The sequence below is a fragment of the Mirounga leonina genome, unplaced genomic scaffold, assembly GCF_011800145.1.
Source record: "Mirounga leonina isolate KUSES-001 unplaced genomic scaffold, KU_Mleo_1.0 Mir_153, whole genome shotgun sequence".
NCBI lineage: Eukaryota > Metazoa > Chordata > Mammalia > Carnivora > Phocidae > Mirounga > Mirounga leonina.
In genome coordinates this window covers 21,319,259-21,343,914 of record NW_023270387.1, presented here as the reverse complement: position 1 = coordinate 21,343,914, position 24,656 = coordinate 21,319,259, and the positions used below count along the sequence as shown (strand labels likewise).

General features: G+C 41.8%; 2 protein-coding genes across 5 annotated transcripts in view; one reads left to right on the top strand and one right to left on the bottom strand.

Annotated features, from left to right (window-relative positions):
- The first annotated feature begins 57 nt into the window (after window positions 1–57).
- SRPRA (SRP receptor subunit alpha) lies at window positions 58–6,016 on the top strand. The gene is made up of 14 exons (XM_035009260.1): window positions 58–280; window positions 904–987; window positions 1,258–1,421; window positions 1,601–1,761; window positions 2,009–2,168; window positions 2,304–2,457; window positions 2,681–2,769; window positions 2,875–2,993; window positions 3,127–3,213; window positions 3,516–3,688; window positions 3,790–4,003; window positions 4,410–4,573; window positions 4,661–4,759; window positions 4,920–6,016. The coding sequence occupies exons 1-14, from the start codon at window positions 164–166 to the stop codon at window positions 5,046–5,048; spliced, it is 1,914 nt and encodes a 637-aa protein (XP_034865151.1). The 5' UTR covers window positions 58–163; the 3' UTR covers window positions 5,049–6,016.
- A 242-nt stretch (window positions 6,017–6,258) lies between these two features.
- FAM118B (family with sequence similarity 118 member B) overlaps window positions 6,259–24,656 on the bottom strand; it is a 47,797-nt gene continuing 29,399 nt past the window's right edge. For 3 of the 4 annotated variants that reach the window (XM_035009269.1, XM_035009270.1, XM_035009268.1), the window contains exons 4-8: window positions 16,351–16,578; window positions 13,760–13,888; window positions 12,160–12,445; window positions 7,013–7,069; window positions 6,259–6,757 (exon numbers count right to left, since the gene is read on the bottom strand). In XM_035009269.1, the coding sequence (XP_034865160.1) occupies window positions 6,744–6,757; window positions 7,013–7,069; window positions 12,160–12,445; window positions 13,760–13,888; window positions 16,351–16,578 (714 nt within the window). In that variant the 3' untranslated portion in view covers window positions 6,259–6,743. The remainder of the gene's footprint in view (window positions 6,758–7,012; window positions 7,070–12,159; window positions 12,446–13,759; window positions 13,889–16,350; window positions 16,579–24,656) is intronic. The other variant, XM_035009271.1, reaches the window with a different exon arrangement.

The following is a 24,656-nucleotide window of genomic DNA, read 5'->3' as shown; positions in this document are numbered from 1 at the left end:
GGGCGGAGGCGGAGAAAGAACACGACAGCTCTGGGCGGAAGTGCGGCTGAGCCGGTTTCCGGGGCCGCTGGTGTGACGTGTCCCGCGCTTGGCGCAGCAGGAAGCGGCGGCGATCGCGGCCTGAGTTCCCGGCGCCTGCCCCGGCTCCTCTCCCGCTGCCGCCATGCTCGACTTCTTCACCATTTTCTCCAAGGGCGGACTTGTGCTCTGGTGCTTCCAGGGCGTGAGCGACTCATGCACCGGGCCCGTTAATGCGTTGATTCGTTCTGTGCTGCTGCAGGTATCGCTCCCCGCGGGATCAGAACTCTGGGCTCGGCCCCCTGATCCGGTCCATAGCCTCGTCAACTGATCCCACACCTCCCTCCCACCCTCTCCGCCTATCCCGAACTGGCCACTCACTCGTTGCCAGGACTCCATTTCTCTCTCCCGCCCCTATCGGACCATCCCGCAACTTTGCGATGCCCCCTCCCCCTCCGTTTCTGGGACTCTAGCCGAATTCCGGCGCTTCTTGAGATTTCCCATAGTTCCCTCCATTTACCCTCCGCCTCCCCCCCACCCCAGCAGCTTGATTTTCTGTTGTTTTGAAGGCTGGGTGTGATAATGGGAAAACGCCTCTACAAATAGTGTACAGCTGCTAGTAAATCTGATTGTATCATTAGGTCCCTTCTGGCTTCCACCTGTCTTGCCTTCCCTCTAACCTCTTTTCACCTTCCCCCAACTTGGTGCCGCCTCCTCTCCCTGATGGGATACTAGAGAGCAAGGTCCAAGCATCCTCTTGTCCTGGGGACAAGTCTGTCTTTAAGGGAACTGTCTGTTTTTTTCGCAAAAGTAATCCTTGAAGGGCCCAAGTCTGGGTTTTCTGGGTAGTCTGAAGTTGAGACATACTTTTTTTTTTTTCCCCAGGAAAGGGGAGGTAACAACTCATTCACCCATGAGGCACTCACACTCAAGTATAAACTGGACAACCAGTTTGAGCTGGTGTTTGTGGTAAGTGGGGGTATTTAAGAGGGACAGCATTTACACTTTCAACATAATCCTGATTATTAAGAAAACCCTAATTAATTGCACCCAGTGTATATGATGAAGTAACTGAGCAGAGAGAGGGTAGAGGGGGAAAGGGAAGATGCTCCTGAGCCCAGAGAGCTTGGCTGCCCCTCAGGTCAGGGAAACCTGCCAGGCCGCTGAGCCAGTCTCTGGAGGCCTGGGTTGAGTTGGCTCGTAAGCAGATCTGTTGGTTCTGTTTCTCTCCCTGAACAGGTTGGTTTTCAGAAGATCCTAACACTGACGTATGTAGACAAATTGATAGATGATGTGCACCGGCTGTTTCGGGACAAGTACCGCACAGAGATCCAACAGCAAAGTGCTTTAAGTCTATTGAATGGCACTTTTGATTTCCAAAATGACTTCCTGCGGCTCCTTCGGTGAGAGACCACCCCTCTGCAAAATCGATTTCCATGACCTGATGAGCTCCCTTCTTTCCTGAGGGTGGTTCAAGGGTAGTAAATTGTATTGAAACACTCCTGAATTTGCTGCCCAATTCTAGTTGACCTCTTGGTATGAGGGCCCTTTTTCTGGACTTTGATCATTCTCTTCTCTCTAGTGAAGCAGAGGAAAGCAGTAAGATCCGTGCTCCCACTACCATGAAGAAATTTGAAGATTCAGAAAAGGCCAAGAAACCTGTGAGGTCCATGATTGAGACACGGGGTGAAAAGCCCAAGGAAAAAGCAAAGAACAGCAAAAAAAAGGGGGCCAAGAAGGAGAGTGAGTTTGAGCTCCTTGGACATACAGGGGCATGAAAAGTTAACATGGCAGTAAGGACTGAAGTTGTTCCGTCTTTCCCTTTGTCATTGCTTGTCTCCCTTGCTCAGTGCCCATCACCCTATCATCCCCAGGCCTTGTCATCCCCAAGATGTTTGCTCCTCGTTTCCTTTTAATAATTTGGGTTTGGAAGACTATTTCCCATTGTTGGAATTTGGTCGTTTTTCTCCAGTGACTTTTCTCCTAACAGGTTCTGATGGCCTTTTGGCTACCAGTAAAGCAGTTCCTGCCGAAAAGTCAGGTCTCCCAGTGGGGCCTGAGAATGGGGTAGAACTTTCCAAAGAGGAGCTGATACGCAGGAAGCGAGAGGAGTTCATACAGAAGCATGGGAGAGGTCTGGAGAAGTCCAGGTGAGGGCATTCTCACTTTCACCATAAATACCGTTATCTAGCTATGTTGGGGGGCAAGGGAGCTCGTGTCTGGCTCTTGGGTGGATGTTTCCTCTCCTACTTCCCTGTAACCCTTTGTGCTGTAACCCTTTGCAGCAAGTCCACGAAATCAGATGCTCCAAAGGAGAAGGGCAAAAAAGCACCCCGTGTGTGGGCACTGGGTGGCTGTGCTAACAAGGAAGTCTTGGATTATAGCACTCCCACCACCAATGGAGCCCCTGAGGTTGCCCCACCTGAGGACATCAGCTTGGTAAGAGGCAACGGGCCAGTGAGAGTTACCATTAATAAGACATTGGGGAGGAGGTAGAGATTAGGAGGGTAGTACCTTTGGTTTCTATAAATGAAGGGGTGGGTCACATTTGGAGTTTTCCAAATCAGAGATGGAGGAATGAGGACAGGGTAAATCCTGGGCTTCTTTACCCCCAGCCCTCAGTGTTCCGATCCCATCTTGTTTCTTTCCCTATACCCTCCAGATTCGAGGGACTGGGCCTGGAGGGCAGCTTCAGGATCTGGACTGCAGCAGCTCAGATGATGAAGTGGCTGCTCAAAACACCAAACCTAGGTAGGGGAATTTCAGGTGCTGGGTGGTATGGGTGGCTCCAGAACGGATGAGACTCGACTCCTGCCCACTGGCTTTATATGTATCTATGATCTCCTGTGCCTGCAGTGCTACCAAGGGGACTCTGGGTGGCATGTTTGGGATGCTGAAGGGCCTTGTGGGGTCCAAGAGCTTGAGTCGTGAAGACATGGAGTCTGTGCTAGATAAGATGCGTGATCATCTCATTGGTAAGTTCTGAGGAATAGGGGCACTCACGTTTATGGGATGGGGTGGTGGAGAGAACCACCTCGAGTTCTCATCTGTACCATAGGGTTGTTTACTGTTGACATGGCACTCACACACCTGTCCCTGTCTGTCCAGCTAAGAATGTGGCAGCAGACATTGCAGTCCAGCTCTGTGAATCTGTGGCCAACAAGCTGGAAGGGAAGGTGATGGGGACATTCAGCAGTAAGTATATTCCTAAACCAGAAAGTGCTTAAGGCATGATGTGTACCAGGAAGTTAGTGCACTGATCTCCATTCCTACTAGGTGTGTGGCTTTTGGCAAACTCCACGTCCAAACATCTGTTGCATAACTTTAGTTCTCAGAACTAAATGAGTTAACACTTGTAAAGTGCTTGCAACACTGTCACATGTGGTGTGGATTCCTGGGACAAGATCCTTGGATCCTCCAGATCCCAGTTCCCTTAGGTGTTGGGTGTTCCTGGGAGTGCATTTCTTGGGTTTCACAGATCCACCACCCCCTTTTAGCGGTGACTTCCACAGTAAAGCAAGCCCTACAAGAGTCCCTGGTGCAGATTCTGCAGCCACAGCGTCGTGTAGACATGCTCCGGGATATTATGGATGCCCAGCGTCATCAGCGCCCTTACGTGGTCACCTTCTGTGGCGTTAATGGAGTGGGGAAGTCTACCAATCTTGCCAAGGTCGGTACAGCTCCCCACCGGTCTCTGACGTCCTTTCTTCACTCTCCATGTCTTAGGGACTCTGGTTCTAAGGGATTGATTTGTTTGCTGCTTTTGCACAGATTTCCTTCTGGCTGTTAGAGAATGGCTTCAGTGTCCTCATCGCTGCCTGCGACACATTTCGTGCCGGGGCTGTGGAGCAGCTTCGCACACACACCCGGCGCCTGAGTGCCCTACACCCCCCCGAGAACCACGGCGGCCGCACTATGGTGCAGTTGTTTGAAAAGGGCTACGGCAAAGATGCTGCAGGCATTGCCATGGAAGCGATTGCCTTTGGTATGGCATACAGGAAAGCGGGGGGCTGCTGTGGGCCCCTTTCCTCCTGGGCTTTCCCTGTGATTCGAAGAGGGTCAGGGTTCTCCTCCTACCAACCTACTGCTCAATAGCAAGTCAGGACGGAGAACTTGCCATGAGGAGAAGCTAACTGCGGGCAAAACTAATATATTCCACCCAAGAAAACCTCTGTTTGCTCTCCTTTGTCCTGTTGCCGTATTTTCTTGAATGTTCTTGATGGCCAAGCACAGAATAGGTTTTTGCTCACACTACCTTATAACCAGATCCGAAGCCCAAGAAAGTAAACACCTAGGCTTTTAATATAGCCAGGTTACCACTTCTTGAGAGAAAGGTGGGATGAGCAGGACAGTCTAGAAAGTTTTGAGTTGACCACTTTTTTTCTCTCTAGCACGTAACCAAGGCTTTGATGTGGTGCTGGTGGACACAGCTGGCCGCATGCAAGACAATGCCCCTCTGATGACCGCCCTGGCTAAGCTCATTACTGTCAACACACCCGACTTGGTGCTGTTTGTGGGGGAGGCCTTAGTAGGCAATGAGGCCGTGGACCAGCTGGTGAGGGCTAGGGCCTCCTCCTTTTTCCAGCCTCAGCTTTGGCCAGCTGGGTACTTCTTGTACTTATACCATGTTTCTCCCTTACAGGTCAAGTTCAACAGAGCCTTGGCTGACCATTCCATGGCTCAAACACCCCGGCTCATTGATGGCATTGTCCTCACCAAATTTGATACCATTGATGACAAGGTAAATACGATGGTACAGGACAGAGCAAGATGGAGAGGGGCATCCTTCATGGGCGAGCTGATGCTCTAAGGATATGTTGTTGCCTCCAAAGCTTCTTGTTCCTGAGGGGATATAAAGAAGTGGCCTTGAGGTGACTGTGTATCCCCTTTCTCCATTTCAGGTGGGAGCTGCTATTTCTATGACCTACATCACAAGCAAACCCATCGTCTTTGTGGGCACTGGCCAGACCTACTGTGACCTACGCAGTCTCAACGCCAAGGCTGTGGTGGCTGCCCTCATGAAGGCTTAATGTGGCTCTTGCCCAAAACCAAATCACTGCTTCCCCCCCAAAGCCCCTCTTCCTGTATCAAGAATGTGCTTTAGAGTATGTGAGCAACTTCTCTTCAGTGTAGTACAGAGGCAGAGTGAGGAGAGGTCTAGGGGCTTGCAGCTCCCCCTGCCCCACTCCCTGGCAGCCCAGCCTCCACCTGCAGGGAGGGCCTAATCATGTTACAGTCCACTGCCCATCACCCCCTTCCCTGACAGTCCTCCCCTCCTCCTCAGGCATTCCCTTCACTCTGCCTCCACGCTCAGTCTCATTACAGCTTTGACCAACGGTTGGAAGATCCAACACCGGAGCTTTGCTAATTCATAATTCACATGGTCACAGGGATGTGTGAGCACAATGAGCAGTCGAGAGACTTCCAGAGCCAGCTCTGGCTTCTCCCTTGGATACATAGCTTTCAGGTTCCTGGAGCCAGGAGGATACCCCCCAACACTGTGGCAGTGTATGGCCTGTTCTTAATTGCTGCTAATTCCGATGATGACCCCATCCCCACTGTTTCCTCAAAGCATCAGCTAGGCCAGAGTGACTTGTTACAAATGAACAAAAGGAGTTTCTGCTTCCCTCAAAAATAAAGGGAGCTGAGCTGCAGTGTTGCACTGGGCTTCTCAGCCTTCCAACTCTTCCCTGCTCCCAGAATCCAGATGTAAGCTTTGCATGTTCCCCCTTCTGGGAGAGAACCAACTGTCAGAAGGATATACAAGTTGCCCCTCTCCCCCACTCCACTCTTCACCTGAGCGGATCCTGGCTTTTCCTCATCCTCCTCTCTACAGTGCCTGGTAGACAAGTGCTACATTGAAGAATACAAATCTCTTGTTAAGACTTGTCCTGTAGCTTGGTATTACAGATGTGCTATTAGTGCAATAAGGTGAAGGCTGTCTGCCCAGAGAAATACATAATTTATATAAGAAAATAAATTTCATAAGTAAATTGCCTTTTATGTCTCGGGAGTTATTTTATGTAGGATTCAAAACTAAGATCCCACATCACACTATGGTTCTAGGCCTTATGGGAAGAAGGGAAACAAAGGAACTGATAATGAATGGTTGTCCAGAGAATGAGATCACCCACTTCAGTGTGAAAGGACACAACTTTTAAGTTACAAAAACTAGGCTCATTTAGTGCCTTTGCAGGTTTTCTAAAGGGACTCTAAAAGTAGAGCCAGGGCCCTGGGAAGTAAATGAACAAGCTTTTAATACAGCTCAGTTATGTAAAATACTGTACAGTGTAAAAGGTCTAGAAAACTAGAGCTTCAAGTCATGTTTTAAAAAAGCCATTAAGCTTAACTGAAAAACCAGGTATAGAGTACAAAACCGCAGCAAGGGCCCCGGTGACCCCACGGCGTCTAGCTCCCAAGTCCTTCATGCAGGGCTGGGGCCGTGGACACAGGCGTGTCCAGCGCAGGGGTGGGGGCAGCACTGGGCCCGTTGTCACCTGGGGATTTGTGAACTGGAAGAGGCCACAGAAGATCCAAGAACCAGTGGACATGAAGGACTGAGCTGGAACACCTCCCTACTCCCAACTCTACCCCCAACCTTCAACCTCTGGGTTTTGGTACTTCCACGGAGCAGTGTTGGGTTCTTAATAAGTTTACTTGTTAAATACTCTCCACAGTCGGGCCTGACACCTTGGTCTAATGCTGATGATCTCTCCAGCCCCCTCTCACGTTCTACAGTCTGTGGAGAGAAAGAAAAGAGAATGAAATGAAGTCTCACAGAAACACGTGTACGTCCGAAGCTGCAGAATTTAAGTCAAACTTAACCCTTCAGGAGGTACGACATCACAGATACTAGAAATCTTGTGACAGACTCGATAGGAAAATACAGAATCCTTAGCAAGTAGGAGTCCTTGTTCTCCAAGGTACTAATAAATCCCAGAAAAACATTTTCTGCCAACAAAACTGACAAACAGTAGAATAGGAAATAGTATACCTCTTATTTCACCGTGTGCCGCCGAGGAGCCATTTAGCTGACCTTCTCTCACCATCCCTGCAAAACAGAATACTCGTTAGTATCAGATATTAGACTGGAAAGCCAAAACTCTTAATAGTAAAAAGAAAACCAACCAACCAAAGGGTAATGAAATAACATGGTCTAAGAAGGATGGCATTATTTAGTAATGAAGACATCACAGATAAGAAGATAAGGAGGTGGGGAGAATGAACTGGGTTAGTCTTCAGATAACAGGGAAGCGGTAAGGTCCCCGAGTGCACTAACACTGTTTGTAAATAAAACATTAAGTGGGCAAAGTGTGCCTGCTGTCCCTAACTCATCTAAAAGGCCAAATTTTGGTAAAAATCCAGGGATGGAGACGGGGAGCAGCGTGCAAGTGAGCAAATTCAACCAAGGAGAAGAGTGAAAAGTAGCAGATGCTCTTACAACACAAAATGAGTTCAATCTGTGCTGCCCAATATGGTGTCGTTAGCCACATGTGGCTAAATAGTTTCACATTAAAAATCTGTTCCCCAGTCACACTAACAACAGCCACATGTGGCATTTGGTTATGGTACTGGACAGGGAAGATAATACTTCTGTCATTGCAGAAAATTCCATTGGACAGTCCTGGGATAGATAATGGCATAGTAAAAAGTTTAAAACTGAACACATGGATGAAAATAGTCATCCGAAATATGAGCAATTAGAGTATAAATAAAGACAGCACAGCACTCATACATACAAACAGGTACTGGTATTCCCCCTCTTGGAAAGAACTTTAGCAATAGTTATCAACCACTAAAATATTCATGCCCTTTGACCTAGTAATTATACTGAGAACCCATGAAGGAAATTACTGGCAAAAGGAAAAACGGTAGGGATGAAGATAAAATTCATTGCCAACAGTACTTACAAAAGAAAAAAGAAAAAAATTAGACCTTGCCTAACAGGGGAAAAACTGGGTAAACTAACATCCACACTGGATTATTACAGAGTCATTAAAATTAGTAGTTATGAAGACCAGCCATGTGGGAAAATAAATGAGATGTACCACTGAATAAAAAAAGTAACATGATGGGCGCCTGAGTGGCTCAGTTGGTTAAGCGACTGCCTTCAGCTCAGGTCATGATCCTGGAGTCCTGGGATCGAGTCCCGCATCTGGCTTCCTGCTCAGCAGGGAGTCTGCTTCTCCCTCTGACCCTCCCCCCTCTCCTGCTGTCTGTCTCTCATTCCCTCTCTCAAATAAATAAATAAAATCTTAAAAAAAAAAAAAAAAAGTAACATGACTATGTATACTTTGTTCACAACTATGAAAAAATGCATAGGAAAAATTGTTAATTGGAAATATACTAAAATAATTGCTTGTATTACAATAATGAATTCTAAAAATTATTTTTCCTTTCCCCATTACTTGATTTTTCTGAAATATATATACTAGAACCTACAGAATCTTTTGAATCCGAGCAACTTTCTCTATGCAAAATCAAGTACACAGCAAGTATGCCAGGAGCCTAGCAAATGTTCAGGGTTAAACAACAGCAAAAGACCTCTTACCTCTAACTTTAACTAGTATATATCCACAGAGATTCAAATCATAACCAAGGATGGAGGATAAGCTTGACTTGTTTTGAAATGTTTTTAACCTAAAACTGCTCTGCTAGATTTCAAATCACAAACTCGGCTGACCACTCTAATAAAGCCCCCTGGCCATACTGAAAATCCTTCATTTTTAAAAGTTCAGAATACCCAATTGAAAGACAGATAACGCTGGGAAAAACCACTTTGGGAAGAAGCCCATGCAGCTAATAAAAGAATCTGTGCCATCCTGTAATACTTCTGATGACTTTTGTCAAGAAAAGATTTCGTTTAACAGGAACAGCTGTCCAGGGGGATTTTGTTATTGTTTTTAATTTTAGCCTCTTTTCTGGGTAGATCTCAGAATGCAGATCAAAAGAAATATGCAGAGCTTGGTAGGTACCTCTTGTTTAATAACAGAACATGCACAATTGGAAAAGCCTACTGAAAGTCTTAAGTGTGGGCCAGCAGCAGAAGAATCTGAAACACAGCAGGCCAGCAGGAAATGCATCCCCAAGAAAGAAGAGCAAATTGTTTTCACAAAAGAGACAAAAAGGGTTGTCTTTTGAAAGTATTTTCTAAAAACCATAAAAATCCTAGAAAAGAACACCTAACCTCTTTGACATTGGCCGTAACAACTTTTTTCTAGATATGTCTCCTGAGGCAAGGGAAACAAAAGCAAAAATAAGATATTGTGACTACATCAAAAAATAAAAGGCTTCTTCATGGGGCGCCTGGGTGGCTCAGTCAGTGAAGCGTCTGCCCTCGGCTCAGGTCATGATCCCAGGACCCTGGGATCAAGCCCCTCATTGGGCTCCCTGCTCAGCAGGGAGTCTGCTTTTCCCTCTGCCTGCCACTCCTCCTGTTTGTGCTCTCTGTCAAATAAATAAATAAAATCTTAAAAAAAAAGGCTTCTGCACAGTGAAAGAAACAATCAGCAAAACCGAAAGGCAACCTACTGAATGGGAGAAGATATTTGCAAATGATGTATCTGATAAAGGGTTAGTATCCAAAATATATAATGAACTTAGAAAACTCAATACCCCAAAAACAAATAATCCAATTAAAAAATGGGCAGAAGACATGGACATTTCTCCAAAGATGACAGATGGCCAACAGATAGATGAAAAGATGTTCATCATTACTTGCCATCAGGGAAATGCAAATCAAAACCACAATATCACCTCACACCTGTCTGAATGGTTAAAATCAACAACATAAGAAACAAGAGTTGGTGGTGAGGATGTGGAGAAAAAGGAACCCTCATGCACTGTTGGTGGGAATGCAAACTGGTGCAGCCACTGTGGAAAACAGTACGGAGGTTCCTCAAAAAGTTAGAAACAGAACTACCTTATGATCCAGCAATCAGATTACTGGGTATTTACCCAAAGGATACAAAAACACTAATTCACAGGGAATATGCACCCCTATACTTACAGCAGCATTATTTACGATAGCCAAGATACGGAAGCAGCCCAAGTACCCATCTACTGATGAATGGATAAAGAAGTGGTGTACACACACACACACACACACACAGAGTATTATTCGGCCATAAAAAAGATTGCAATCTTGCCATTTGCAATGACATGGATACAGCTAGAGAGTATAATGCTAAGCAAGATAAGTCAGAGAAGGACAAACATCATATGATCTCATGTGTAATTTAAGAAACAAAACAAAGGGGGGGGGGGAGAGACACAAATCAAGAAAGAGATCTTAACCATAGAGAACTGATGGTGACCAGATGGGAGGTGGGTGAGGGGACAGGTGAAATAGGTGATGGGGATTAAGGAGGGCACATGTGATGAGCACCAGGTGATGTATGGAAGTGTTGAACTGCTATTTTGTACATCTGAAACTAACAACACTGTATGTTAACTAACTGGAATTCAAATGAAAAACATTAAAAAGGGGGTTTTCTAAAGCCTTCTGGAGAAAGGGCTGACATAGCTTTTAGTGTTCATTTGTGGTGATACCTTTTACAAATCTGGTTCCATTTTGATGGATAGCCACTGATGATAAGAGCTTGTGGAATTTCTCACTACAGGAGAATTCCACTTAAAGCTATCTGATTCAGAAAATAAATCAAGGAATAATACTAGGTTTAGGAAAAGTTCTCTCTATATTAAATTACTGTACTTTATTAGGCCCCCTAAGATGCATTCAGATTGACAATGCAAATACATATTAACAGACAACTTTTCAAGAATATATACTACATACAACAGCAAAGTTTTAAAAAGCATTCTTCAATTTAGCTGATACCAACAAGTTCTGCATTTTCTAGGGTTTATTGGGAACTTGCCTGGAGCCATTAATAAACTGAACTTCTATACCCATTTGGCTTTGTTAGAACCTGGAGGTAAAATGACAAATGAGTGGTACCTCTAGCCTCTATTTTTTTTTTTTTTTTAAGATTTTATTTATTTATTTGACAGAGAGCAAGACAGCGAGAGAGGGAACACAAGCAAGGGGAGCGGGAGAGGGAGAAGCAGGCTTCCCGCGGAGCAGGGAGCCCGATGCAGGGCTCGATCCCAGGACCCTGGGATCATGACCTGAGCAGAAGGCATACGCTTAACGACTGAGTCACCCAGGCGCCCCTCCAGCCTCTATCTTTAATACCACCATAACAGTTTTCAAATAGTACTTTTAAAAATTTTGTTCTACTTGTAAAGATAATGCATAATTACTGTCAAAAATGCTAGCACAGAAACAAAACACTAAAAAAACAAAAAACACCTTACATCCTACCACAGTTAATTCAGTAAACATCATTCCAGATATTTCCATGCATACAGAAACAAAAACAGAATGCATCTACAATTCTGTATGAATGGGATGGACCGTGGTGGCGTTTTACAACCTGGTGTTCTTTACTCACATATTATGTCTGATTTCTTTTCGGGCAACAAAATTTTCCCTCTTATGGCTTCATTGTGTTTCATCAATTACATAAATGTCGATGTATTTATAAAATCTCCTATTAACTGGAATAGTTTAGGTTGCTTCCAATTTTTTTGCCATTATAAACAAAAATGACTATACTCCCACACCTGTATCTCTATGCAATTGTGTAGTATAATTGTGCAACTGTCCAATTATCTCCTTAGGAGAAATTTCTAAGATAACTACTGTATCAAGAGGGATTTCTGGATCAAAGGTTTTTAAACTTTGAACATATTCCAAACTTCCCCTTCAGAAGAGCTGTACTAACTTTACCTTCCCACCATCGTTACATGAATATATTTTTTTCCTCACAGCTTTAGCCAAAACTGAGCAATCTATCATTCTTTTCAATACTGAAATCTATATTTTAATTGCATTTCACTGATAACCAGTGAGGCTGAATATTTTTTCTTTCTTCCTACTTCTATAATGAACTGCTGGAATATGCCTTTGTCCACTTTCCTATTATCCAAATGGCATTTTAGTCTAACCTGAAGATTGACCAAGATCTCCCTTCATAATATGGTTGGGATTATATTCCTCATGTTGGTAATGATTTTACTCATCACAAATACATAAAAGGTCGAAGAGCTATTGCTCAGTCTCAAAATGCATCTTACCTGATCTACCCCTCGTGGAGATCTCACATGTCAGTCGCTTGAAATATTCTGGGAGATCAGCATATTCATTTCCATAGGAGATGACCTTAATTCCTTTGTCTAGCATGTTTTCTCGAAGCTTCTTGAACTCATCCACATCTCCTCTCCGAACCAGCATGAAATGTTCTAAGTCAGATTTATGCTTCACAGCTTCCAGAAAAAGGGCTTGGAAAGTGGTGTCATCCACAGTCCAGCCACATCCCAGGAAAAGAAATGACTTGTTTTCATAGAGTTTCTGAATCTCTCTCTTGCAGGAAAAGAAACAACGTTAATGACACTGTGAAGACACACATAAGGCCTGTCCGAAACAAAAAAGTCAACAGGGTCATAACTACATTTAGCAGACTGTGATGACCAATTAACCAAAATTTAAGAGGGTATGTATATTCATTCCAAGAAGGAGTCTGATCTTATTGCTTATGCCTACCACTTGATGACTGGTCTAAAATTGTATCTTTACCTGGCATGCTACTGCTCTCTATTCAGGCTTTCACTGGGTAGGTAGTGGTCTACTTGCGATACAGTTTGTCAGATCTGTGTGTCCAGAGGCCGTAAGGCATTGAAAAATTTTCAACACATCTTACTCTTCCCATTTTCTAGATCATATTTTCCTTTTTTGCTTTACAAACTAAACCACAGATCACCACAGAAGATAATTCCATCACCAGATTTCTTAAACAAAAAAAAAAGTCTATGACACTTACTACATCGATGTGTATATGTACATTATACCTATATGTATATACATATAGGTACATATACAAACACTGGAAATGATTCTGCTTAAGGGATCACTCAATGTCAAAGATGGATGCAATTAAAACACATGTCAGGAAAAGTATAGGTGAAAAAAAATCCCTTATGCTTTAGAAAGTATCACATTTTTCCTGGTCTTTCTTTTGCTGCATCATGTAAAGATACTATCATTCTAAGTGACCTAGACCTGAAAACAGCCAGTATACACTGTTCTCAGCGTTGGGGGCTGGTGAATTTTCCCCACATATCCCTGGCCAGAGAGTACTTTATACATATGTATGAACAAGTCTAAAACTTGTATCTCAAAAAAGCAACAAGCTTTCTCACAAAGCTTTATCATCCTACCTAAAATTTTTAAAATTCTTTGCACTGAGCAATAAGCAATAATTCAATATAAGCCCATCACCATTCACAAAGTCTCTTTAGAATGTATGTTCTAAGAGTGACTAGTCGGTAAAAAGGTGCATGTATTATTATTGGCATAGAGAGGGTTTAATACTATAATAAACCAAACAATGAAGAAGGATAATAATGTAATCTTTGTACGCAGGGATGATGCTGATGACAGAGTGCCATCTGCTGGCTGTCAATCAAGAACAAAGTAAAAACCTCCGGCTTGATACCCAAAGAGACGTTCTACATTTCCTAAGCTAGCATGCACAACCACAAGCTAAGAAGCACAGAACGAATGTTTCAACTTCCAATTTTAACTCATGGGGAAAATGTTACCCTGTGAAGACCGATTGTATATTTAGAGGTTTCCCAGGAAGGCTTTCTTGAGACCAGCAAGATCAGCACCACTCACCATAACTTCAGTGTTCCTGAGCACATTCTGATACCCAGCTGGATGGAGGACAATGCCACTAGGATTGGTGTAGACCCCATGGATGTGTAAGACGCTCAGCTTCCGCTTCTCCTGAGCCCACTCTAGAACCTGTATAACACAAATATAGCTCAACCAAGCTGGCTGGGCTGAGCATTTGCTTAAAGGTCCCCATGGGCATGAGGCTATTTTGACGGACCAGGCTGCTGGCATAACTCTGTATGATACCGTAGGGCTAGAATGTAAAACCTAGTGTGGGCTCAGTTTCCATGCCAGGCATGGCTGTTAGGACTGATGGCAGCATGCCTGGTGATTTCTCTTCGAAAGTAACCATCAAAAACTGTAAGTTGTGTGTCGTCACTTGCAGAAATGCTAGAGCTCTTACCACTGGTGATACACATGACAGCCATGGATGACTGTCTCAGTAATGATCTCCAAAGTATCACACCTCCTTGTCTCCAGGCCCTGTGTAGTCCCTCTTCACACTTATTCCAGGCTTGGCCATTGGCTTGCTTCAGTCAACAGGGCATTAGCAAACATGATGCAAGCAGCAGCTTGAAAAATGTTGGCATGAGTCTCATTTCTCTTTCGCTGCTTCTGGAAGCCGGCACCATGTAAGAAGCCTCGGCTAGCCTGCTAGAGATGTGTGGCCCAGCCAACTGCCCATACCAACAGACACGGAAGCAGGGCCATCTGACAGCACCCCGTCTTGGTCGAGCCCCCAGATGACCGCAGCCATGTGGGTAACCAGCAAAACCAGCAGAACTGCCCCATTTCTAAGCCCAGCTCAAATCGCTCACTCACATTATCATGTGCAAATAAAATGTTTGAAGCCCCAAAGTTTCAGGGTGGTTTTTTGTGCAGTGGATAAGCAGTAGAAGAATCACTTCAGTCCCCTGAGCTACCTAAAAGGCTACCAATGAAGAACAATCACTTAGATGACAATGGTAACGAGAGCTACCTGGACGCCACCGTTCCATTTTCTCAAGGACTTGAGAAAGCATAATTTCATTCTCATAACATTCTAGAGAAATAAGGTATGGGTTAGGGAAAATAGTGAAGAGGCACAGAGACGCTGAACGTGAATATCACCAGGCCGCATTCTGACCACCAGTCAGTCAATGGCTTTAAGCACTAGATTTCAATACCGCCCTCTTGTGGACTAAAACTGCAAAGCGAATCTTAAAGTTCCAGGATGAAAATGCGAGAGAAAAGAGCCAAGTCTGAGAGAAACCCTTAACTTTCAAAAGGCCCTTATGCTTCTTTTGCTGGTCATAATCTTAGGAGATTACATCAGAAACATCACACAAGCTGCTTCTTGCCATGAATTTTTGAATTTCATGCAATCATCTATGAATTCAAAAAAAGTATTTCCTGAGCACCTGCTATGTGCCAAGTACCATCTCAGACATCAGGCTAAGAAGGGCTGACACGGCGTCTGCGCAAATGGAGTTGCTGTTTCCATGGGATAAACAGCAAGAAAACAAACCGAGATAAAAACTGGAAGTCACAGTGAGCGCCATGAAAGACATGGGCAAAAAAATAAGGACCGGCCCCTTCAGAACACAGAAGGGCAGGTCAGAGAGGTCCTCTCAGAGGTCATACTTCAGTTGAGACTTACAGGCAAAGAAGGAGCTTACCATACCAAGCATGGGGGTAGCGGGTGGAAAACATGCCAGCCAGAGCCAACCGGTCTTCACAGCACCATTTCTTTACATTTGATTTGTTTAAAACCTGACCGCAAGCTCAGCAAAATCACAAGAGCGGTACTGTGACACTAAACGCCAGCGAGCAAGTCAGTTTTCTATCCGAATTCTATTTATCTGGGCTCTAGGCTGGACACAAAGGCAGGTTCCTTGGAAAACAAAGTGGAGAAGGAAAATTGCAAAAATATAAAGTAGGACAAATGAGACTTGGTGGCATTTTACAACCTGGTTTTTTTTCTTCTTCAGTCATTGTCTCTGACACCAATCTCCTATTGGTGCTAAAGTTCAAATTACAAACTCAAGTGACCATTCTAATAAAAAAGCCTTATCTTGTTGGTTGACATAGATCAACATCTATAATTCAGTATTATGGTAAACGACTTAGGTATGCACGGGCTGTATTTAAAAAAAAAAAAAAACTCTCCTGAGGTTTCCACTGAACATTAACTTCAACCCAGCTATCACGTGGCTTGAAAGTTGCTCTTCAGACATCATATAGTAGTTTTCATACATTTCTAATAGAGGCCATGAAGAATATATCCTAAGAAAAAACTCTAAATCAGTATTAAGCTCATCTGGTATTAGCAAATGTTAAGATCTTACAGCTCAAATGACTTCCTATAACCTTGCTCTGAAATTGGGTTAAACTGTCAAAACTCACAGAACTGAACACTTTTAAGAGCTGTGCATTTTACTCTATTTGATTTTATCTCAAAAATCAAAAAAATAAAAATCCAACTGGGGACAAGAATCTTCCTTTCTACCTCAACATAAATACCAGCAGTGTATAATATACCGAGAAAACAGCATTTCTGATGAAGATACAACCCACGAGCCTGAAGAAGAAACTAATCCTTTACTTTTTACCTTTTTCTCATCAGTAAGGTCAAGGGATTCAAGTTGTTTTCCCTGATCTGCTGCATACAGTTCCAGGAGATTATCAAAATTTGTAGTTAATACCAGGGCTCCATTTTCCATCAGGTGGAGAACTGACTGAAGGAGCTGTTTTCCAGAATCTTCCATCTTTGACTCCAAATCATCAAATACTTCATATAAACAGTCCTTGAAAAATGTGGATCGAACATTACTAGTTCGCTGGGGAGGGATTGGAAAGAGAAAAATTAATTCCACATGTTTGGGTAGGTCATGTGTTTAAACTACAATAATACAGCAAATTTTTGAAGGACATTATGTACTTAAGGATAAAATACTGTCTACCTCAGAGAGTTATAGTAAGAAAAACAGGACACATGCCATGTGCTGAAGCACAATGCCTAGCACATAGTAAGTGATCTGGACTATTATATATCATATGCAAATAAGCATAAATTCTCTAAATAAGCATTCTTATAGATTGAAGAAAATGGGCATGGTCGAGAGATATGAATTACTACCAGGACTAAAGAAAGGGGGTGGAAAAGCACAGTACCTACTACCCTAATTAGGCCTCAGGTAAGAAGACAATATTTTCTGTTAAACTTTCCTCACCCAGAGAATAACCAATAAAAGACAGCTATCTCTAAAATGTGGTTTAGTGTCTCTTTTTCTAATCCTGGGTGCTTTTTACAGATGTTTATAGATTTAGGAAAAATGGTTTATCTTCTCCCTGCCTGTTTTTCCCCTAGCATAATTCAGGAATTTGTTTACAGGTATGGTAGGAAAAATACTTAGTATATAACAAAGGTTATCAAAAATTTGCATTTTGCAATTGTTTTTTAAAAATACCAAACACTGGGGTGCCTGGGTGGCTCAGTCGTTAAGCATCTGCCTTCGGCTCAGGTCATGATCCCAGGGTCCTGCGGTCGAGCCCCACATCGGGCTCCAGCCCCGCATCGGGCTCCCTGCTCCATGGGAAGCCTGCTTCTCCCTCTCCCACTGCCCCTGCTTGTGTTCCTTCTCTCGCTGTATCTCTCTCTGTCAAATAAATAAATAAAATCTTAAAAAAAAACAAAAAAAACACTAATCAGTTCTAAACAGACTTCCTCCTTTGATTTTTAATTTTTTTAAAGATTTTTTTTTTTTTTTAATTTATTCATTTGAGAGAGAGAGAGAGCATGAGCAGAAGGGAGGGTCAGAGCGAGAGGGAGAAGCAGACTCCACCCTGAGCAGAGAGCCTGACACAGGGCTCGATCCCAGGACCCTGAGATCATGATCCGTGCTGAACGCAGACACTTAACTGACTGAGTGACCCAGGTGGTGCCCCTCGCCCTTCTATACATATGGATTATCTGAATAAGAGCTTTCCCAGTTTCATTCTGAGAGTATGTAAATATCTCGATGACTAATGAGGAAAAAGAATACAAACCTTAGGTAGGAAGGTGGCTTTATAACTTAAAAGACAAAGTGGCCCCAGGGACACAGGAATTTCAAATGGGAACATAACTATGTAATGTGCTGTAACAAATGTCTGATCCCTATCTTGTTCCTGCAAATACCAGGCCATTAGATAGTATCAGAGCAAGAATCAGTTCATAAAGGCCCCAGTATTTCCCAAACTCCAAGTAATTGCACTTAGCTGCTAGACACATAGATACTGAGCTCCTTCTGTTTTTCCTCAAAGTAGTCCCCCTACCTTCCTGGTTTCCTTTGTGTATCCTTCGAATAGTGCAATGCTCAGAGGAAGATCTGATTCCATGGAACCACGTAAGCAGATTCATAAAATACACTTCTATTTGCCAAATTCTTTCCCTAATTTTTCAAAGTATTTTATAAAATTATCCAATCTTTAAATTATACCTACCAAAGAAATGGTAAATACTTAAACACTGGAAAACTAGAGCACAGAGGTGAAAAAGTCCCTCTATTTGGTGGTGACACACCCTGAAGTTTATCTGGTCTGTCAATCACTATTCCATGCAACATCTACCACCAGGCAGGATTCTCCTTATACCCTGTGTCAGTGGGCTCAAAGATTCTCTTCTAGTGTTAAACAGATGGAATAGCCCATATTTACGTGGCTAAGAATGTGGGTCATGTTTTTCAACTTGTCCATTTTCATTACATAATGGCATAAATAATTACATCACATATTAACAGCCATAGGCAACCAACTGGTGACTCAAACACTCAATCAGAATGAACAATCTGATCAGAAACAGTGAAGAATTTACAACCATACTTACTGAATTTCACCACATACATGAATTATCGAAAATATGATGCCCCTTTAATGTCTACTAAAATTACAACCCATTTACCCTACAGTCTTGCAATCCCATTTCTGGGAATATATCCCACAGATATACTACAAACAAATGAAACAACATGAACAAGATTATCACAAAAAATTCCAGTGTCATTTAAGAATCACTGGAAACAAGCCAAGTATCCACGTGTAGGAGACTGAGATGGCCAAGAACCCATATAAAGGAGGCTAGCATGGAACGATCTCCAGGATATACAGTTAAGGAAAACAAACAAGGTGCCAAACACTAAATTTAGAATGCTACCTTTTGACATGAGGGATTAAAGAGGTAGTGAGATAGAATAAATCTAGTCCTATTTGCTTGTTTTGCAAAAAAGGAACACTGAAAGGATACTCAAAAAGCCAGTAAGAGTGGTGACCTATGGGGAAGGGGTGAGTTTGGGAAGAGGAGGTAGACAAAGACATGGTGGAAATGAGATGTTGCAACGTATGTAAACCTTTTTACATCATTTTGATTTCTGCAATGTACACAAATAATACCTATTCAAAAAAAGCAAAACTAAGCTTAAAATTAAACAAAAACTACAGCGATTTTAAGAACTTCCCTATTGTGTTTTATATCTTCATTTTGCACTCGATTCATACATAAACAGTGATACAACACCATATTCCAGTACCAGTTTAATCATTACACACAGATAAAAATACCTGAGTATACAATCAGGTAATCATGGGTGTGGGATATTTTCTTGCTTCTAAGGAAAGAAATACAAAAGGTTAAAGCCTGGGAATAAATGTTAAAAGTCACTTATTTTAGCTAACTATCTCTTAATTCTATTTCTTTAAGTTATTACATCTTGCATATCAACACGGAGAGGAAGGAAAGAGGCTTTTTGTAGCTGTGACTTCCTCAGACTTAAAATGAACATTTCTCTCTCTTGAAGCATGTGACCCTAGAACTAAATTTCCCACCAGTAGCCTAAGCAAAGACAAAGGAATGAAAACAAACAAAGGAGGTTCCACAGTCAAAAGGAAATGCCAAACTCCCACACAATTTTATGGACATTTTCTTATTCACTTAAAACAGTGAACTGAATCCAATGCTACATACCCTTAACTCTCATCTTTCTGATCTCAGATACAGTAAAAACAAAATCCGGACTCTTTCCCACCATGGTTATTAACAATTTAAAGTGCACTTACTATGTGCCAAATACTTTATATACATTGTCTAACTTATTCTTCACGAGTTAAGTAGTATTAGCCCAGTTTTATAGGTGCAAAAATAGATCCTGAGAAGTTAAGTGATTCTCCCAAGGTCCTAGTGCATTTAAATGGCGGAGTCTGATTCTGAAACCCAAGTTCTCTGCATTGAATGCACAATGTATCCCTACTAAAAGATAATGTATCCCTACTAAAAGAAACTGGCTCAGTAGATAGGCCTATTAAATTAACGCTGCCATATTACCGCTGTTAGAGTCTTAAAAAAAAATAAAATAAAAATAAAGGACAGTTTCAAACATATATAAAAAAAATATAAACCCCACTGTATACCCATCATCCTGTTTCAACCATTATCACATATGGCCAATCTTATGTAACCTAAATTCCCGTCCACCATATGCCTCCCACCTCTCCCCTTGAACAGAATTTTTCTGAAGCAATTCCCAAGCATCATATTTCATGCAGCTACTTCAACAGCTTCTTAAAAGGACCCCTCCCTTACATATAAAACAAAACGTAACTGTAATACCACCTATCACACCTAAAAGAAAAAATACTAATTCCTTATTATCAAATACTCAAGTGTTCAAATTTCCCTACATGTATGTGTCTTTTTTTTTTTAAAGATTTTATTTATTTGTTTGACAGAGAAAGAGATAGTGAGAGCAGGAACACAAGCACGGGGAGTGGGAGAGGGAGAAGCAGGCTTCCTGCCAAGCAGAGAGCCCGATGTGGGACTCGTTCCCAGGACCCTGGGATCATGACCCGAGCCGAAGGCAGACGCTTAACGACTGAGCCACCCAGGTGCCCGGGTCTTTTTTTTTTTTAAAAGAAGCCTCTGGTTTGCCTGTATTTTTTTCTTACATATCCTCTATGAAAGTGGGTTTTAAAACATGGCCCATGGACCCCATGGATCTCTAACATTCTTTAAGGAGTCTGCAAAGTAGAATTATTTTCATAACATTAAGGTAATTTTTGTCTTTCAAACTTTGCTGGTATGTGCACTGATGGTACAAAAGCAATCGTGGGTAAAACTGCTGGTGACTTAGTGTGACTCAAGACAGTGGAACCAAGCTGTGCCCGTAATCACTGCATTCTTCATGACCAAAGACTTATAGTAAGAAAAAAAATTCCAGGGGCACCTGGGTGGCTCAGTCGTTAAGCGTCTGCCTCCCGGCTCAGGTCACGATCCCAGGATCCTGGGATCGAGCCCCGCATCGGGCTCCCCGCTCCGCGGGAAGCCTGCTTCTCCCTCTCCCACTCCCCCTGCTTGTGTTCCCTCTCTCGCTGTGTCTCTCTCTATCAAATAAATAAAAATAAAATCTTAAAAAAAAAAAAAAGAAAAAAATTCCAGTGTCATTGAAGAATGTCCTTAATGAAGCAGTAAAAATTATTAATTGTATTAAATCTTGACCCTTGAGCACATGCCCTTTTAAAAGTCTGTGTGGAGAAAGAGGACATATGCACAAAGCACTTCTGCTGCAGACTGAAGTATGATGGTTGTCTCCAGGCAAAACACTTGTGTGATTGAACTGTAAGCTCGACAATCCATTTTTTCATCAAACATTATTTTTACTTGAACAAATGACTGACAGACAAACTAGTCATTCAGATTTGGGCATTCTTAGGCATTTTTGCAAAAATAAATGAAGTGAGCCTGCCATTTTGAGGAAAACAACTCAGGACTGCTGCCTTTGTTGCCAATGACAAAAGTTGAGCTTTCAAGCAAAAACCAGAAATTTAAAAAAAATTATTTAAATTCAATTAGTTAACATATAGTGTATTATTAATTTCAGGGGTAGAATTTAGTGATTCATCAGTTGCATATAACACCCAGTGCTCATTCCATCAAGTGCCCTCCTCAATGTCCATCACCCAGTTACCCCATCCCCCTGTAGCAACCCTAGAGTTAGGAGTCTCTTATGGTCTCTTATGGTTTGTCTCCCTCTCTGTTTTTATCTTACTTTTCCTTCCCTTCCCCTGTGTTCATCTGATTTGTTTCTTAAATTCCACATATGAGTGAAATCATACGGTATTTGTCTTTCTGACTTATTTTGCTTAGCATAATACCCTCAAGTTCGATCCACGTCATTGCAAATGGCAAGATTTCATTCTTTCTGATGGCTAATATTATATATATACATATATATAATATATATATTATATAGATTTTATATAGATATATATATCTCACATCTTCTTTATCCAGAATTTTAGAAATCTTTAATCTGCCACCATGAGCTTGACAGCTTCCAAATACTTTTGTGATGAGATTGGTGGTGTTATTAATGAATACAATTTTTTGAGCTGTGTAGTGAAACGTGTCAATATCTAGAACATATATGTAACTCAGCAAACCAAGATTTTCCAAATGACCAATGCATGATGTTACAAAATCATGCATGGGTGAAAGACTCATTCTAAGTGCAAGATGGATCATGGATTTTAATGCAACAGAATAGGAAAAGTTAAGATATGGATTTGACTTCAGATTCCATATTGCTATTAATCTTTAGGGAAGGAAGCCACCACTTACTGAGTTTTTAGTGTAGTATCAACAACAAATATCTATAATTACCTAAAAAGACTATTAAAATACTTCTTTCTTTGCCAGCTACATATCTCTGAGACCTGATTTTTTCCATATACTCAAACCAAAACAACACACAGTATATAAAGCAGAAAGGAGAATGCAGTTGCTTTCTTTAATAGAAGAGATTTGCAAAAGTGTGAAATAATATTATTCTCCTCACTAATTTATTTTTGTTTTTTGGAAAATATAATTATTTTCCACAAACATGTTATTTACGTTTACATGTAATAGGCTTATTGTTACTTTTCAGTGAGTATTTTAAACATTTCTCAATTTTTTTTTTTTAAAGATTTTATTTATTTATTTGAGAGAGAGAGAGTGAGAGACAGAGAACATGAGAGGGAGAAGGGTCAGAGGGAGAAGCAGACTCCCCACCGAGCAGGAAGCCTGATGCGGGACTCGATCCCGGGACTCCAGGATCATGACCTGAGCCGAAGGCAGTCGCTTAACCAACTGAGCCACCCAGGCGCCCAACATTTCTCAATTTTTAATCGCGAATATTGACAGTTATACTCCACATAAACAAAAGCTGCTTGAATTTCTCAGTAATTTTTTAAGAGTATATAAAGGCGTCTTGAGACCAAAAAGTTTGATAATTGCTCCACTATTGCAACTGACACTAACCCACAACTACATTTTAAGGTTAATAAATCTTCATCCGAAGGTAACTAGTGACCCCAGTTTGATGTATTTGGTAGATACACGCTTATTGACACTGACTTCAAAACTTCTCATTACTTTCAATCACAGTTCACCCAACTAGCAAAATCATGCTTTCTGTTCTCAGGAAACCACTGTGATGAATTAGTGAAGGTTACAGCCACGACAAGGGAGTGGCATGACAACACAGTACATCCTAGTCTGAAAGAGAACTTCTTTATCCATAGACCAGTCTTCCTAGTCTAACACAGTAATTATGAGCTCTTTTTTTTTTTTCCAGAAAGATACCATTTTTATTGACTGGCTGACAGACCTCCATAATACTTTTTTTCCCTTATGTTTTTTGGCTACATACTCTTTAATTACCTTTTTATATGACAACAATTTTGTTTTTTAAAGACATTAAAAAAATATATTTTCTTTCCTCTTTGCTCTCAAGTGTACTTTATCAGATATTAATACAGCCACTCTCACCTTCTGTTGATTAGTGTTTGGATTATACATGTTTCCCATCCTTTTACCTTTATTTTTAACAGCTCTACTGAGATACAATTCTCATAACATACAATTCACCTATTTTAAGTGTAAATTCAGTGATTATTTATAGATCCACAGATACTGCAACTGTCACCACAGTCAAATTTAGAACATTTCATCATATCAAAAAGAAACCATGTACCCTTTAAATATCACCCTGCTGCCCTCCATCTGTGCTCCAGTCCTCAGCAACTACTAATCTACTTTCTGTCTCTAACAGATTTCCGTATTCTGGACATTCCGTATGAACAGAATCATCTAATATGTGGTCTTTTGTGACTGGAAGCCATTCATACTGCAGCATGTTATCAGTACTGAAATCCCTTTTACTGGCAAGCAGTATTCCATTGTATGAATGTGCCACATTTTATTTATCCATTTGACAGTTAATGGACATCTGGGTAATTCTACCTTGTGTCTATTATGAATACGGCTTTCACCATTTGTGTGTTAAGTTTCTCTACGAGCATATGTTTTCATTTCTCTAGGGTATATCTAGAAGTGAAACTGTTGGGTCAGATGGTAACTCTGTATTTAATTGTTTGAGGAACTGCCAGAATGTGTTCCACATTGTCTGTACCATTTCACAATCCCAGCAGCGTATGAGGGATTCAATTTCTCCACATCCTCACCAACACTTAACTATCTGACTTTGTGACTTTACCTCAGGTGGTTTTGATTTGCATTTTTCTAATGACTACTACATGGAGCATCTTTTCATGTACTTACTGGCACATGGAACAATGTCTACTCAAATCCCTTGACTTATTTGCCTTTTTATTGTTAAGTTATAATAGTTCTTTATATATTCTGGATACTACACCCTTAGGAGATAGACGAATTGCTAATATTTTCTCCTGTTTGGGGGGCGGGGGCTGTCTTTTTACTTTCTTGATAGTGCTCTTTGAGCCTAACAGCTTTTACATTTGGTAAGGTGTGGTATATCTACTGTTTCTTTTGTTACTTGTGCTTTTGGTGTCATGTTTAAAAAACTGCAGCCACGGGGCACCTGGG

Coding starts and splice junctions, on each gene's coding strand:
- SRPRA (XM_035009260.1), top strand. CDS start 164: ATGCTCGACTTCTTCACCATTTTCTCCAAGGGCGGACTTGTGCTCTGG. Junction 2,770..2,874: donor GCTCAAAACACCAAACCTAG/GTAGGGGAATTT, acceptor CTGTGCCTGCAG/TGCTACCAAGGGGACTCTGG. Junction 3,689..3,789: donor AGTCTACCAATCTTGCCAAG/GTCGGTACAGCT, acceptor GCTTTTGCACAG/ATTTCCTTCTGGCTGTTAGA.